Consider the following 15,827-nt stretch of genomic DNA (forward strand, 5'->3'; position numbering starts at 1 on the left):
AAATTCTAGCTGAAGACGTGCATGCATGAACACACGCCAGCCCACATGCGCTCACTTTCAATGAGATAAAATTGGACTGCTTTTGGGTAAAAAAAAAAGATGCTATAGTCCGCAAAATACGAGGTGTGTCAGAAAGGTTCCAGGACTCGTGTCATCAAAGATGTACAGTGGACCCCCGCTATTTGGGGAATAGGGACTGGGCTGGACTGCAAAGAGAAAAACTCTGGATAATTGAGGCCCATAATAAGATTGCATTGAGAGAAAAGGGAAAAAAAAAAAAAAAATTTATAAACGCCCCAAAATGTTCAATAAGTGGGGATAAATAGCCAATAAGCATTTTGGGGGTTGTTTCATAGTTGGGGGGAGTGAGAAAAATCTGCCCGTGGACACATGCCAAACTGCGAGTATATGGGGGGGCCACCGTATAGCATTTAAAGTCCAAACTTATTTAAAGTCCAATTTTTCCCCTTCAAAATATTCCCCATGCAGTCTAATGCACTTTCCCAGGAATCTATACTTCGCTTTTATGCGCTTCTGGAAGGATTCTTTCAGGATCCTCTGCAGCTCCGTTGTCTGTCTTCAAAACAGGCCCCCTTGATGATCTCAATAAGCGGGCGTGGAATTGTAATCACAAAGAATCAGGTCTGGTGAATAGGGAGGTTTCTCCATCAAGGCGATGTTCTTCTCTGCCAGGAACAGTCGTTAGATGATCAGGCCATTGTTAGCAGGCGCAGTTTGAAGCAGCTACGAGTTGACCCCGCCACAAAACTCAACGCTTCTCGCACACTGAATGAAGCAAAAACTGCAGAATCTCGTAGACGTGCTGGTTCATCGCGTGGCTCACATTGAAGGGGAACACTCATTGTTTCTGTTTGAAATATATCTTTTATCACACCATTCCTGGAACTTTTCTGACATGCCTCATTTTATAGGAAGCCCCTTAGGAAAACCAGTTTCCTTTTAATCAGAATCATCTTTATTTGCCAAGTATGTCCAAAACACGCAAGGAATTTGTCTCCGGTAGTTGGAGCCGCTCTAGTACAACAGACAGTCAATTTACAGAACACTTTGGAGACATAAAGACATTGACAAAAAACAATTGTGCAAAAAGATGCAGAGTCCTCTAGCACTTAGAGCATTTTGAATGACTAATATTGCGATAGTCCGGTGCAATGACCATTGTGCAAAGGGCGCTGAGACTTCAAGGAGTGTATGCGGTTTAAAGTGACGAGTAGTGCGATCATCTGGGACAATGTTGGTTGTGCAAATGTTACAGAGGGAGGTTTTTAACCTGTAAAACCAGGTAAAATTGAATACAGATAAGGCAAAACAAATTTACAGGCCTGGCCAAAAGTAGGCATACAGTTTTACATTTTTATTTGTATTACATTTACATTTTATTCCCTGCCATCTTGTCCTTCCTTTCTTCCTTCCCTCCATTAGATTTGCTTTTCTTGCATCCTTACTACAACCTACCTTCACTGAAACCTACTTGTCTGCCTTCTTCCTTATTCCTACCTTCCCTCCTTCCTCTCTGACATCTTTCGTGCCTTCCTTCCCCTCAGAGCAGTGTAAAACACTGTCAAACTAAACTATTTCATCATCGTTGACATCCCTTTTTTCATTACTCATTTTACATTTACTCATAACGTGACGGTGACAAGCTAAACATGGCTCTTTGGTGATTAAAACATGACGAGATGTGTGCCAGTTTTTGTTGATGAGACGAGACTGGACAAAATGTCAGTGGTGGTCTGTCAGACGTTAAAAATGCATCGTCATCATGCTGACGAAGGGAAGTTACAAGTCCGATTAACATCTTGTATATTATACATACAATGTTACCAGACAACCAGTTTGCGATAAATTTTACAGTGAGCTGAACGCTTTCTACATAACTCCTGGCACAAATGGGCTGCTAGCCAGCTTCAGGCTGAAGTTAGCTTTGTTGTGGTAATGAAATTTATTATTCTGTGTGTGTGTTTGTGTTGTGTCACTGGCGTCTCCAAAACCAACACTTTTGAGGGAAGGAAAAACAAGCAAACAAAAAAAACCCCGGCATGTTAGTTCAGTCATTATTATTGCATCATCAGAGAGCAAGTTATTGTCAACCCTTTATATTGATCAATAATTTGTAAAAATAGCATATCCATGTGCGGACTGCCCCAATAGTACAAATTTATGAAAGAATATGAAATGGACCAAATTTGGACATTGGTTTCAACCCAACGTCAGCGATGTGTAGAACATTCAGGGATTTTTGGCTGAGCATCAAGTGTAATGCACGTTGTCATATTGACCCATGTTTCAGTGACTGTCTGAAACACGAAGGCAAATGTAGCATTTGAGACCTGTTGTCTGTGTGTCTACATTAGTGATTCCCAACCAGTGTGCCACGAGCGCTCTTCAGGTGTACCGTGGGAAATTGTCAAATTTTACTTAATTGCTGAAACAATTATTTATTTCCAAGAACTAATGTATCTTTATTCATCTATTTCTGCCAGTGAGGCACAGTGACAGACAGAACAAATAAATGCTATTCTATTAGATGGCAGGAAGTACATACAGTAATTAATGTATACAGTTTGTGTGACATTTTTGTTTGTTGGTGTGCGGTGAGATTTTTCAATTGTAAAATATGTGCCTTGGTTCCATAAACGTTGAGTACATGGTAACATTTTTTCAAAATTATGCTGAATTTGAAACAATTGATGTGCATTTGCCCAAAGACTAATTTCTGTCTTTTTTTTTTTTAAATAAAACCTCAGTATTTTCGTCAAATAAAACTGGACTAAAATGATCACAGGTAGAAAAGACTAAAATGTGAATAAATTGAAGAGGCATTTTCATCCAAAAGACTAAAACTAAGAAGGCTGCCAAATACAACACCGCCTCAGACTAGGGAGGCACGATAACTCTAGGCCGATGTTGGGAACAAAAATGTCTCTCATCGATCCGCTAAAAATAAACAAAAAAAATAAACAAAATGAATCAATACCAAGTGCTGTTCAGGAGTGCGCTTGTTGCGACTCGCCAGCCAAGCAGCTGCTGTTGCAGTGGCTTATGAAAGTAATGGATTATTATAATTTTTTTTTTAAAAAACAAATTCTTCCCCTACGACAGCAAAAATTGTCAATATCCTCAGAAATTTAGTGTATGATCGCCAGCACTTGCAGAAATTACCATCATCCAGTGACTTTGAGTTTGTAACTACGACGCTATGCAAGACCCAGCAGCATACAGAGCAGCGGACTCACTTAGCAGCTAGAGTTGACAGAGGAGCAGCAGGGGCAGTTTGGCCCCTTGTGGAAGCACGGTTGTTGAGGTGGGCTAACAGCTAAGGTAACAACAGCTAATCCCGCCATACACCGTTCCTATGCATCTCCCTTTTCAACTTTTGCTCACTGGACAATACATTAGATCATCTACAAATGAAATTAACAAAAACACACAACGGCCCTCCTTCGTTCGGCAGGGAAAGCGCTAGCACACATCCATAAATGACAAGCATCTGGCGGCTTGCTCAACACCAACACTCTTCACCCAACCACATACATACAGTATGTCTTTAAATAAACATTAACATGAATGATTGTGCGTTCTTATATTGTTTAAAATAATTTTAAAAAAACAGGAACATTCTAATCTGTTTTTATTCAAATTTGAGAAGAAATGTCTTTCAGTATACAACAAAAACAAAGGAATTGACCTTGCCATTCCAAGTTTTGGAGGGGACTGTACATATAAAATATAATTAAAATAGAAATATAATATCACTATATCATTATACATCATCAATATCATTCATTATCATATATCAATAAAAAGGCATGGCACGATGGACAACTGGTTAGCACATCTGCCTCACAGTTCTGAGGACCTGTGTGGAGTGTGCGTGTTCTCCCCGTCGTGCCTGCGTGGGTTTTCTCCGGGTACTCCGGTTTCCTCGCACATCCCCAAAACACGGAGAGTAGGTTGATTCAAGACTAACTTGCCCGTAGGTGTGGATGTGAGTGTGAATGGTTGTTAATATATACCCTGCAATTGGCTGGCGACCAGTTCAGGGTGTACCCCGCCTCTCGCCCAGAGTAAGGTGGGATAGGCTCCAGCACGCCCGTGACCCTAGTGAGGACAAGCGGTACTGAAAATGGATGGATGGATGAATAAAAAAAGCATTATTGTACGACCAGCTTGAGATACCTTTGATCACAATATTCTATTCTATTCAAGAGCATGGTTGAAACAGACAGAGCCTTTGATGTTGTTGCCCCCAAACTCTGAAATGAGCTCCATCTGCAGGTTAGATTAGCTCCCACCTGCCATATATTTAAATCCCGTTTAAAAACCCATTTGTTTTCCCTGGCTTTCTCAGACCCTCTATGCAGGTTTGTAGTGTGTGGTGTTATTTTGTGATTTTATTGTTTTTGTTAACAGTGTTTTATTATTATTTTATATCCTCTGATGTACAGCAATTTGGTGATCTCTGTTGTTTTCAAATGTGCTTTATAAATGAATTGGTTTGGAAAATTGCGTTTTATGTAATATCACTAAGATACGGCCCATCCTATCTGCTAGTGACACAGAGATCAAGTCCACGTGCTCTGATCGACCGGGCCAGGTCCTGAGGCAGAACCACCGAAGGAGTCTACCTTGCGGTGCCTTTTCTCTTTAAATTGACTCTTATGCCATCTTAATGAACATTGCACAGCATCTTGCCATCACACTTAACATTGTACAGCACCAGACTAGATGATAAATGTTGCCCCCCTCGACATCCATTGCAGCCTGCTCATCCTGGAAGGGGGATCTCCACCCCCATCTGTGGTTCCTCCCTGTGGTTTATTTTTTCCCTAAATGGGGATTTGAGTTTTTCCTTCCCCGATTGGGGGGCTTAGATTAGGGGATGTTGTCAATCATTGCCAACTGTGGGCCTGTGAAGCCGTTTGAGACTTTTGTAATTAAGGGCTATACAAGTACTTTTTACTTTAGAGACTCCAAAAACAACAGCTTTGTCATACAGCTCTTCAATTGTGACTTTCACAATTTCAGCCAACTTCTAACTTGAGAAAAAACCTTGTGGAGAGGTTGCAGATGTTTCTATTGTTGTTTTGGCAGTGGATATGGCAACATTAGCCCCATCTTATGGTGTCACACATGCACACGCACACTCAATCACTAAGTCTGGTCACCTAACAGCTTCTTCATGAAGTCATTTAAGTGAATAAAGCAAATAATTTTTCTGTCTGGCCTAATGTATGTGTTGTTGGTTTTTGGGCAGTTAAAATTTGAAATGGTGGCAGGTGAGTGTCGACTCCCATATATCTTTTTTTTTTGTTTTTTAGATGTTCATGCTCTGATTTAAAAAAACAAATCAGAGGTTACTTACAAGTTACTCTTTACTTGAGTAGATTTTTCATTGAGTACTTTCTTACTCTTACGCAAGTAAATACTTGGATAACTACTTTTTAATTGTACCAATTCTAAAGTAACAGTAGTCGTACTTGAGTACAATATTTGGCTACTCTACCCAACACTGCTTATATCATGATTAAGCTTCTCTCGATTAGCTTGGATGCATTTTTCTGTAAATTGACAGGCAAAATTCTTTTGTAGACGTTAGAACATATTCTGCTGCTACCATCATGAGTTACATAATCAATACAGACTAGTGAGCCCATTTCAGAAGCAGCCATGCAAGCCCAAGCCATGAAATTACCTCCACCATACTTCACAGAGGAGCTTGTGTGTTTTTTATCATAAGATAATTTCTTTCTCCATATATTGTCCTTTCCATCACTTTGGTAGAGGGTGATCTTGGTCTCATTAGTGCATAAAAATTTGTTCCCAAACTTTTGTGGCACATCTCTGTACTTTGCAAAATCTAATCTGGCCTTCCGATTCTTTTTGCAGATGAGTGGTTTGCATTTTGTGGTATGGCCTGTATATTTCTTCTCTCAAATTCTTCTTCGAACAATGGATTGTGATAGCTTCACCCCTGCCCTGTGGAGGTTGGCAGTGATGTCACTGACTGTAGTCTTTGGGCGATTCATCACAGCTCTCACAATTTTTCTGTCATCTACGTCTGTTGTTCAGTACACTAGTAGTTTCTTTTTCAGGACATTCCAAATTATTGGATTGACTATGACAATGTTTGTGGAATAGCTCTGAACGATTTTCACTCTTCTCTGAGCTGAAAAATTGTTTGCTTTTCTCCCACAGACAGCTCTGTGGTCTTCATGTTTGCTTAACAGAAAATACAGCTTTCACAGGTGAAACCCAAAGCCAAAAACAAGCACCATCTTTAAGCAATCAATCTAAAAGGCAACACCTGAGCAACTAGAAACACCCATCAGCCACATGGTCCAATACTTTTGCTGACTTGAAAAGTGGGGGGGGGGGTCAAACAAAAGGTGCTCTGTTCTGAGTTGTTTAACACATCTAGATGTAAATACCAAGAAATAAAAGCTGGACGTCTGAACTTTTGTCTCATATTCATCTTTTGATCTGAAACCCAAATGTCTTCTGTATACAACAAAAACAAGAGTTGACCTTGCCATTCCAGTACTTTTGGAGGGCACTGTATTTGTGCAGTGCAACTGACTGGTGACATGTTCTTTATGTACCTCACTTTACTCGACCAAAGATCAATTGGGATCGGCGACATCTTAAACGCCATCCTAATGAGGACAAGTGCAATGGAAATGATGGCGGCATGGTTATCACACTTTTTCTCTTCTGTCATCAATGGCATCACAGAATCAGAAAAATAACTAAAAAACATCACAAAACATTGCACATGATGGTTTGAACTCCCAACTTTAGTTTGCCCTTTGAGGCCTTTGTTTCCTTCTATCACTTTTGGGGAAAAACGGAGAGTATACACCTTTGGGACTCGGTAAACAGATAGTTGGACTGAACTGGAGCAACAGACAGTTGGCTGCCTGCATCATCAATCAGTAACATTCGTTATGTAACACCGTGTCAGGAGAGCTGGATGACCCAATGACCCAAAAGTTGAATGCTGCTGTGACGCTCATGACAGGTGCAAAGGGGTTAACAGAAGCGTGTGAGTTTGAGGATCGGCAAACGGGACACGATGTCTGTTCTGGAGTCAAAAAAGTGTTAGTGTGTGTCCTTATCTCTCATTAGCTTGCATCTCTCGTCTCATGTTTCCCCTTCTGAAATGCTCTTTCTTCCCGTCTCAATCAACAGATGGAAACTGGCTTGTTTAGGAGTGCAATTGTGTCAAGGAAACGTGTTCCAGGTGAATCCACCCACCCATTCATTTCAAATTCAAAACCATTCCCAAGTGTCTTGATAAGTCTCTGACATTCTTCAGTCAAAATACATAAAGGAAAATTAATTATGAAACACTCTACTTGTAACACTTGTACAAATGACTGTTTTGAAGGTGCAATTCCGTGTCAAGCAAATGAACCTTAAACTTGTCAGTTGATGTAGGGGATCCCTACATATGACACATGCAGCGAACGTGAAAAAAGTGAAACCCCATTAAGACAGAGTGCAAGCACAATCCATGCTTCCATGTATTTTCCACTGGTGGAGGAAGCACTTCATCACCAAGCTGCCTAATTGCACTTGTCAATAGGTTTGGCGAATGTATAGAGTACAGGTGGCACAAGCGGAGGACACATCTCCAAGTTCACTGGGATATGTGTTAGTTGTGAAATTTCACAATTGATGGGTGGGCATTGGGTGGCATTCTGGAGAACCAACTTTTTGTATACAAGCCATTTAAAAGTCCCGTTTACGTAAAATGTCCACTTTAACGTTTGCTTTTGTTTTAATAGGGGCTGAAAAGCTGACTTGTTCAAGTTTGAGGAGCACATCAGCAGCTGTAAGGAACTTGTATTTCCACCTTCAGAGCAAAATTGCTCCTTGGGCACTTACGGCATCAGACTGAGTTTCCCTCCTGACTTGACTCCTTCCCTCTTCTGGACATAGTTTGCTGGAATGGTTCCCTCTCTGCCCACAATGTTCCTCGCTTTGTACCAGTTAGGATCCTAAAAAGGGAAAAAAATTCTTAAGCAGACTGTAACAAATGCTATATTCAGAGTTAGCGGGTGCCTGGTTACCCTGGTGACTCCGATGATGGTCAGCACGTCTCCTTTGCAGAAGGGCAGGTCCTGTTCGTTGGCCGTCTGGAAGTTGTACTTGGCTACGCACTCTGTGCCCGTCGACCACGGTGCCTGCAACATGAAACGAAAATGGCCACAATAAAAAAAAAAAAAAAAAAAGTGGCTCAAGTACAAGCATAAAATAAAATAGCCATTAAAAAAATACTTGAATATTGAAGTAAAATAAATATTTAATTTTGATATTTAATATTACAATGTATTTAAAAAAACATTTCCCCTTCATCGCCATCTTTTTGCATTTATGTTTTCCGCACTATGCATGAGAAATTACAGTAATTTCTCATGCATAGTGTGGATTCCCCCCCCCCCTCCAAAAAAATGTCAAAAGTCAATAGTGCGTATTATACATTGGTACAGGGGAACATTTTTAAAAAATTTCAATTTTTTAAAATGTATGCCGCCATCTAGAGGTTATGAAAAAGCTGAACACTTTCATTCCAATATGCCACCGCCACCTACATGTTATGAGAAAGGTGTACACGTTCATTCTGATATGCCACCGCTACCTAGAGGTTATGAAAAAAGGTGTAGTCTACACTTTCACTCCAATATGACAGGGGTAGGTATGACTGCATATATGTACAGTTGTGCTCATGAGTTTACATACCCTGGCAGAATTTGTGAAATACTGTTTTTATTTATTTTTTTAAATTATATTTTTATTTTTTTAAAAACACGACTTATGACCATCATTAATTTCTTTATAGTTATGTTTTGTTAAATGATAATGCTTTTCTGAAATGCTCGACAGTTTCATTTTAATCCCATTAAAATGAAAATGTGTTTCACCTGGCCCTTCAAGTTTTCTTTAAAGAATTGTACCCATCTTACAAAAATGCATTATACATAGGGAGAGGGGTTTTCCAGAATTTTGAGGTCAAAATTCTGGTCTTTGGGGGTGCGTATTATACACGAGTGCGCATTATACCCAAGAAATTACGGTAACGTAATATCTCGTGTATATGTATTTTTTTCCGATAATATTCATCAAAGACGATAGAACGCATTACAAATAGGTGCAAGGAAAATGGAATAATTTTTTCACATTGCATAAACATATACCAGTACCTAAGGGTTGTGAAAAAGGTGGACTTTCATTCCAATATTATATGTAATAATGTGTAATGTCAGAAATTTTTATGAAAGTACGGTAAATTTTCGCTGCTCACCCGAAAATCATGAAGTCTTCGTGGGCTGTACCACCACTTCACAGAGCACATATACAAAGTAAAAAAAAAACAAACAAAAAAAAGTCACGGAAAAGACCACGTTATTCAGGGGGAGAAAAACAAGCAAACAAACAAACCAAAAAAAAACAAAAACGCAGAAGTCCGCCACACAAAAAACTAACGTGTGGAACACAATTGTCCCTTAGTTCCGTAGGAAATTGTGTCAACCCGCCACCATAGTACTTTCATTCCAATATGATATAACATCTAATGTCATGTTACAAATGTATATACGGTAAATATTGACTGCTCACCAGAGAATCATGACATCCTCGCGGGCGCCACCATATGATATATACAGTGCCGTGAAAAAGTATTGGCCCCCTTCTCAAATTTAGACTTTAGACCGATCTGATCGGCCTGATCGGTATCGGCCGATAATTAGTTTATTAGTTGAGTTAATTAATTGTCAGCGGTATGGGACAGACAACACATAATGCGTGGCTCAGACGACAAGACAAATTTGGTCTTTCACGATTGCACTATGTCAGACTACTGCAATAAAATCTTGTATTCCGATACCACCACATCTAGTCTTTTACAATCACTGGGCTTTATCTTGTCAACTCAAACGTGACCAGATACACTCGTTACCATGGCGACGACATTGTGACGCGTGCATTCTAAGAACAAAATAGGAAAACACGTGTATTGGTGGTCACCGCTCGCGAAATTACTTTCATTTAAGGCTTACTAGAGATATGTTCACGTCCTTTTAACACGATATGGCTCGCAAGCAGGCAACAAAACGTTATGTAGCCTAACACGCTAGTGCTAACGATTGTGCGCAAACATGCAGGCGTTATGTCGAATCATGGTCTAAAGTTTCGGTGTGTGTGAAGTAATTTAATTACAATAAAGTCATTCACCAACAGTAAGTTAGCTCCCATCAATTCTGTCATGTTGTAATGTTGGTTTATACATACACTGAATACATGGCCTGACTTGAGCAGTGATTTCCAACCTCTACGGAGTGAAGGCACATATTTTACAATTGGAAAATCTCTCGGAACACCAACAAACAAAATGTCACAAAAAGTAGCCATCTAATAGAAGAGCATTTATTTGTTCTGTCTGTCACTATGCCTTAATGGCATAAATGGAGAAACAAAGATTATTTCTTGTAAATGAATAATTTTTTGAGCAGTTAAGTAAAATTTCCAACGGCACCCCTGAAGATTGGCAGACTAATGTGCCACGGCACACTGGTTGGGAATACCTGGACGAGAGAATGAGTACTTTAAAATACTCAGTAGACAATACACAAGTATATACAGTAAATTAACCAGTCATTTAAATAGACACATTGCTCCATCATGTGATCGGATTGGTGATCGTTTTTTCAAACTTGCTGATCGGCCTCAAAAACCCTGATCGTGTAAAGCCTACTCAAATTTTTATATTTTTGCATAGTTTCCCCACTTTAATGTTCTTTGGATGTGGGATGCAAGTATACAAACCAGTTTTTAGGCTAGATTTATACTGAAGGTCTAAGTGACCAATTCTGATTTAGTGGCGATACAGTGCAGATACAAAAAATATTGGTCCCCTTCTCAAATTCTTATACTTTTACATAGTTTAAGATCATCAAACAAATGTAAATACCAGACAAATATAAACCAAGTGAACTTAAAATGCTGTTTTTAAATGGTGATTTAAAGGCAAAAAAACTGTGAGGCCCTGTGTGAAAAAGTAAATGGCCCGCTAAACCCAATAACTGTTTGGGCCATCCTCAGCAGCAACAACTGAAATCAAGCTTTTTCTAACTGTTATACATATTAAATTAAATTGACTGCTGTTGTATTGATTATACACTGACCAACTGGGACGAGATCTGAGGTGGAATACTTACCCGTAGTCATTGCTATGGAGGATAGGTGGTCCCTTCTCAAGGTGATATGACAAAAGCATTTCCTAAAAGGGCCATTTCCCCCCCCCCCTCACACAAAAAGCTCAATTTCTCTGGAATCCATCTGATTTTCAAAATTCTTGTAGCGTTGTACTCGGCTTGAAGTAGCTATGCCAACCAGATTTCGCATTTTTGAGAGATTGGCATTTTTGGAAAATCTTGTCACATTGCTATATTGACTTACATGAATCCCAGACATGATGAGAGGAAGTGGGCGGGTGTCCTCTGGCAGGTAGCGCTCACTGTTCAGCTGGTACCATCAGTGCTGTGACATGAACAAAGCCAAGCGTTAGATGTGTCATCAAAAATCATGGATAGACATTCTAAGAATCCAAAAAATTATTATCGAACTTTGACCCCATACTCTGCCACGTTAGCTGGCTCAGGTAAAAAAGATTTGGAAATTAGCGTCACCCATCTGTCTAGGCTGACATCCTCTTCAATTTCAGGTATGGGTCTTTTTGTGCTCCTGTTATGCCAGACATGCCCACCCAATAATTGAAAGGAAACCACTCGCGACCAGAAAGGTGCTCTGTCCCGAGTTGTTTAACACATCTAGATGTAAATACCATGAAATAAAAGCTGTAATTCTGAACTTTTGTCTTATATTCATCTTTTCATCTGAAATCCAAATGTCTTCAGTATACGACAAAAACAACTCTTGCTGTTCCAATACTTTTGGAAGGGACTGTATGTATGTGTATGTGTGTGTCTGACAGAACTGGAGAGGATCTGCAAGGAGGAATGGCAGAGGATCCCCAAATCCAGGTGTGAAAAACGTGTTGCATCATTCCCAAAATGACTCATTTGCTGTTTTAGCTCTAAAGGGCGCTTCTACCAAATACTGAGCAAAGGGTCTGAATACTTTTGGCTGTGTGATATTTCAGGTTTTCTTTTTTAATAAATATGCAAAAATTTAAACAATTCCATTTTTTTTCTGTCAATATGGGGTGCTGTGTGTACATTGAGGATAAAAAAACAAAAATGATTTTAGCAAATGGCTGCAATATAACAAAGACTGAAAAATTTAAGGGGTCTGAATACTTTCCATACCCACTGTATGCATGTATATATGTGTATATATTTGTATATATATGTACAGTGCCACCAGAAAGTATTCACACCCCTTCACTTTTACCACATTTTGCTATGTTAGAGACTTATTTTAAAGCGGATTTGAGTATAGCTTTAAAAATCTACATAAAATATCCCATAATCCATCTTTCGAGCCGCTTCTCCTCACTAAGGTTGCGGGAGCGCTGGAGCCTATCCCAGCTATCATCGGGCAGGAAGCGGGGTACACCCTGAATTGGTTGCCAGCCAATCACAGGGCACATACAAACAAACAACCATTTGCACTTACATTCACACCTACAGGCAATTTAGATGACAAAGTAAAAACATTTATAGACAGTTGTTCAAATTTATTGAAAACGTAAACACTTAAACATAATGGGTACAAAAGTATTCACACACTTGGCTTAATTTTTTGTTGAAGCACCTTTGGCAGCAATCACAGCCTTGGGTATGTCTCTACGAGCTTGGCACAGCTGTTTTGGGGCATTTTCTGCCATTCTTCTCTGCAGATCCTCTCAAGGTCAGTCAGGTTGGATGGGCAGCGTCAGTGGGCAGCCATTTTTAAGTCTTTCCAGAGATGTTTGATTGGATTCAAGACCGGGCTTTGGCTGGGCCGCACAGGCTGCTCTTGAAGCCATCCATCCATTTTCTACCGGTTATCCGAGTTCGGGTCGCGGGGGCAGTAGCTTTAGCAGGGATGCCCAGACTTCCCTCTCCCCAGCCACTTCATCCAGCTCTTCCGGGGGGATCCCGAGGCGTTCCCAGGCCAGCCGAAGGACGTAGTCTCTCCAGTGTGTCCTGGGTCTCCGCTCGGTGGGACATGCCCGGAACACCACACCAGGGAGGCGTCCAGGAGGCATCCGAATCAGATGCCCCAGCCACCTCATCTGGCTCCTCTCGATGTGGAGGAGCAGCAGCTCTACTCTGAGTGTGTCGGTGGAATTGAGGAGGTCTTCGAACTATTCTCCCCACCGACTCACAACTTCCCGAGTCGAGGTAAGCAGCGCCCCATCCTCACTATACGCAGTGTTGGTGGTGCACTGCTTTCCTCTCCTGAGATGCCGGATGGTGGACCAGAATTTCCTCGGAGCCGTCCGGAGGTTTTTCTCCATGGCCTCACCGAACTCCGCCCATACCCGGGTTTTTGCTTCAACGACCATCAGAGCTGCATTCCGCTTGGCCAGCCAAGTGCACGTGTGGACACCCTTATGCTTGAACATGGTGTTCGTTATGGACAATCCATGATGAGCACAGAAGTCCAATAACAGAACACCGCTCGGGTTCTGATCGGGGGGGCAGTTCCTCCCAATCACGCCCTTCCAGGTCTCACTGTCATTGCCCATGTGAGCATTGAAGTCCCCCAGCAGAACGATGGAGTCCCCAGCGGGTGCGCTATCCAGCACCCCCTCCAAGGACTCCAAAAAGGGTGGGTACCCCTGAATTGCTGTTTGGTGCATAGACACAAACAACAGTCAGGACCCGTCCCCCCACCCGAAGGCGGAGGGAGGCTACCCTCTCGTCCACTGCGGTGAACCCCAACGTACAGGCGCCAAGCCGGGGGGGGGGGCAATAAGTATACCCACACCTTGGCCCCTCTCACCGTGGGCAACTCCAGAGTGGAAGAGAGTCCAACCCCTCTCGAGAGGACTGGTACCAGAGCCCAAGCTGTGTGTGGAGGCGAGTCCAACTATATCTAGCCGGAATTTCTCGACCTCACACACCAGCTAGGGCTCCTTCCCTGCCAGACAGGTGACATTCCACGTCCCTAGAGCCAGCTTCTGGAGCCGGGGATCGGATCGCCAAGGTCCCCGTCTTCGGCCACTGCCCAGCTCACACTGCACCCGACCCCAATGGAAGCCACTCCTGTTATCTTGGCTGTGTGCTTTGGGTCACTGTCTTGTTGGAAGGTAAATCGAGGCCCTAGTCTGAGTTCCAAAGCACTCTGGAGCAAGTTCTCGAAGAATTTCTCTATATTTGGCAGCGGTGATCTAACCCACTATGTGGACTAGTCGCCCAGTGTTCGTGTTCTTACTGCCAACAACTGTCAAAAGTTCTTTCAAGTTAAGCCATAAGTGAAGAATTTCTTGGCTTTTGGTGTCTGTAGTGTCACTCGATTACACTCTCCTGCACCTTTTCTCCTTTTGAAAACAGTTCATAACTCATTTCTCAACAGATGTTCAAGAGGTTTACTTATTTGGCAATGTCAATGCATGTGGAATTAACACAGAACATTTGAAGAAAAAAAAGATCCCAAAAATATTTTTACCAATGAAACATTATTCCCAATTCCCTTGTTGTGATTGTACGGCATTGTGTGCAACCATATGGAGCACAATTTGCAGGCATGCTTGTAATTTTGTTTTTCTTGCTGTCCACCAACATGGAATGCGGTGACACTTTGCACCACTAGCTTAGTGTCACCATAGGGACGTAGTTCAAAGGGGCGTGTTGCATCTACCTTTTGTTCATATCTATGATCGATGTGCTGGACTTCACATATGAATAGGTAGAAACAATGTGCCCCTTTTAACTGCATGCCTCCAGTGACGCTAAGCTAGGAGAGGCAAAGTCATCAGCGTATAAAAATGGCGGCGCATTGTGCTGCATACATTTGCACACAACGCTGTACAATCACAACAAGTGAACTGGGAGTAACCTTTCACGGCTAAAATAATTTGGGATTTCTTTTAATGTTCTGTATTGATAGCACACACTTTGGCGTTGACAAAAGTGTAAATCCTGTGAAAATTGGTTGAGAAATTAGCAAGTTAGGACTTAATTTCAATGTCTATCCATTGCCTTTGATGGGACCATTGACCCTACCAACATGACTGCCACACATTAGCCAGGCTGCTACAGTATATCTAGTCTTCTCTTCATATCTGTGCTTAACTTCATTGTGTTTTGACCCAGCTTTACATCTTTTACGCCGTGCCGTCGCTCACCTTTTGTAGGTTTTAACAACCAAATTTTTACAATGAAAGGGGTTGAAAGTACAGATTTTTGTCTTTCAAAAGTAAGGAGTAAAATTAAAAAGTTGCCAGAAAAATAAGTACTACTCAAGCGTTGAGAGCGGATGGATGTATCAAACCGGTAGCCCTTCACATTCTTCAACAAGTAGCTCTCAGTCTCACAAAGGTTTTATGGCCCCTGTTCTAAAGCACCTTGCTTGCGGCCAGTCAGGCGAACAGGAAGTTGTGAATTGAGCGAGTCGCAGACTCATATTTTCCATCTTCCAGGGGGGACAACGAGATCGTCCATACCCTCCAAAGTAAAACAATGCTCTTAGAAAAGAATAGTTTTTAAGGCTTGATGAGCGTGACGCATTCCCTGGAGAGAACGTTGAAGACGGTGCTCTCACCGCCACATCCTGTGTTGAGACAGGAACTAGCCTGGTTGCAGTCAATTGCAGATAACAGCTGTGTGTATTAGCCCAAGCCAACCCCTCTCGAG

At 41.5% G+C, this 15,827-nt stretch overlaps 1 protein-coding gene across 3 annotated transcripts in view; it reads right to left on the bottom strand.

Moving 5' to 3' along the window:
* The window catches only part of LOC133398053 (tyrosine-protein kinase CSK), an 81,274-nt gene that overhangs the window by 28,240 nt on the left and 37,207 nt on the right, over positions 1-15,827 (bottom strand). For all 3 annotated transcript variants that reach the window (XM_061669640.1, XM_061669659.1, XM_061669650.1), the window contains exons 2-4: positions 11,482-11,562; positions 8,097-8,210; positions 7,912-8,024 (exon numbers count right to left, since the gene is read on the bottom strand). In XM_061669640.1, the coding sequence (XP_061525624.1) occupies positions 7,912-8,024; positions 8,097-8,210; positions 11,482-11,496 (242 nt within the window). In that variant the 5' untranslated portion in view covers positions 11,497-11,562. The remainder of the gene's footprint in view (positions 1-7,911; positions 8,025-8,096; positions 8,211-11,481; positions 11,563-15,827) is intronic.

This window comes from Phycodurus eques, chromosome 2 (genome assembly GCF_024500275.1).
Source record: "Phycodurus eques isolate BA_2022a chromosome 2, UOR_Pequ_1.1, whole genome shotgun sequence".
NCBI classification, from domain to species: domain Eukaryota; kingdom Metazoa; phylum Chordata; class Actinopteri; order Syngnathiformes; family Syngnathidae; genus Phycodurus; species Phycodurus eques.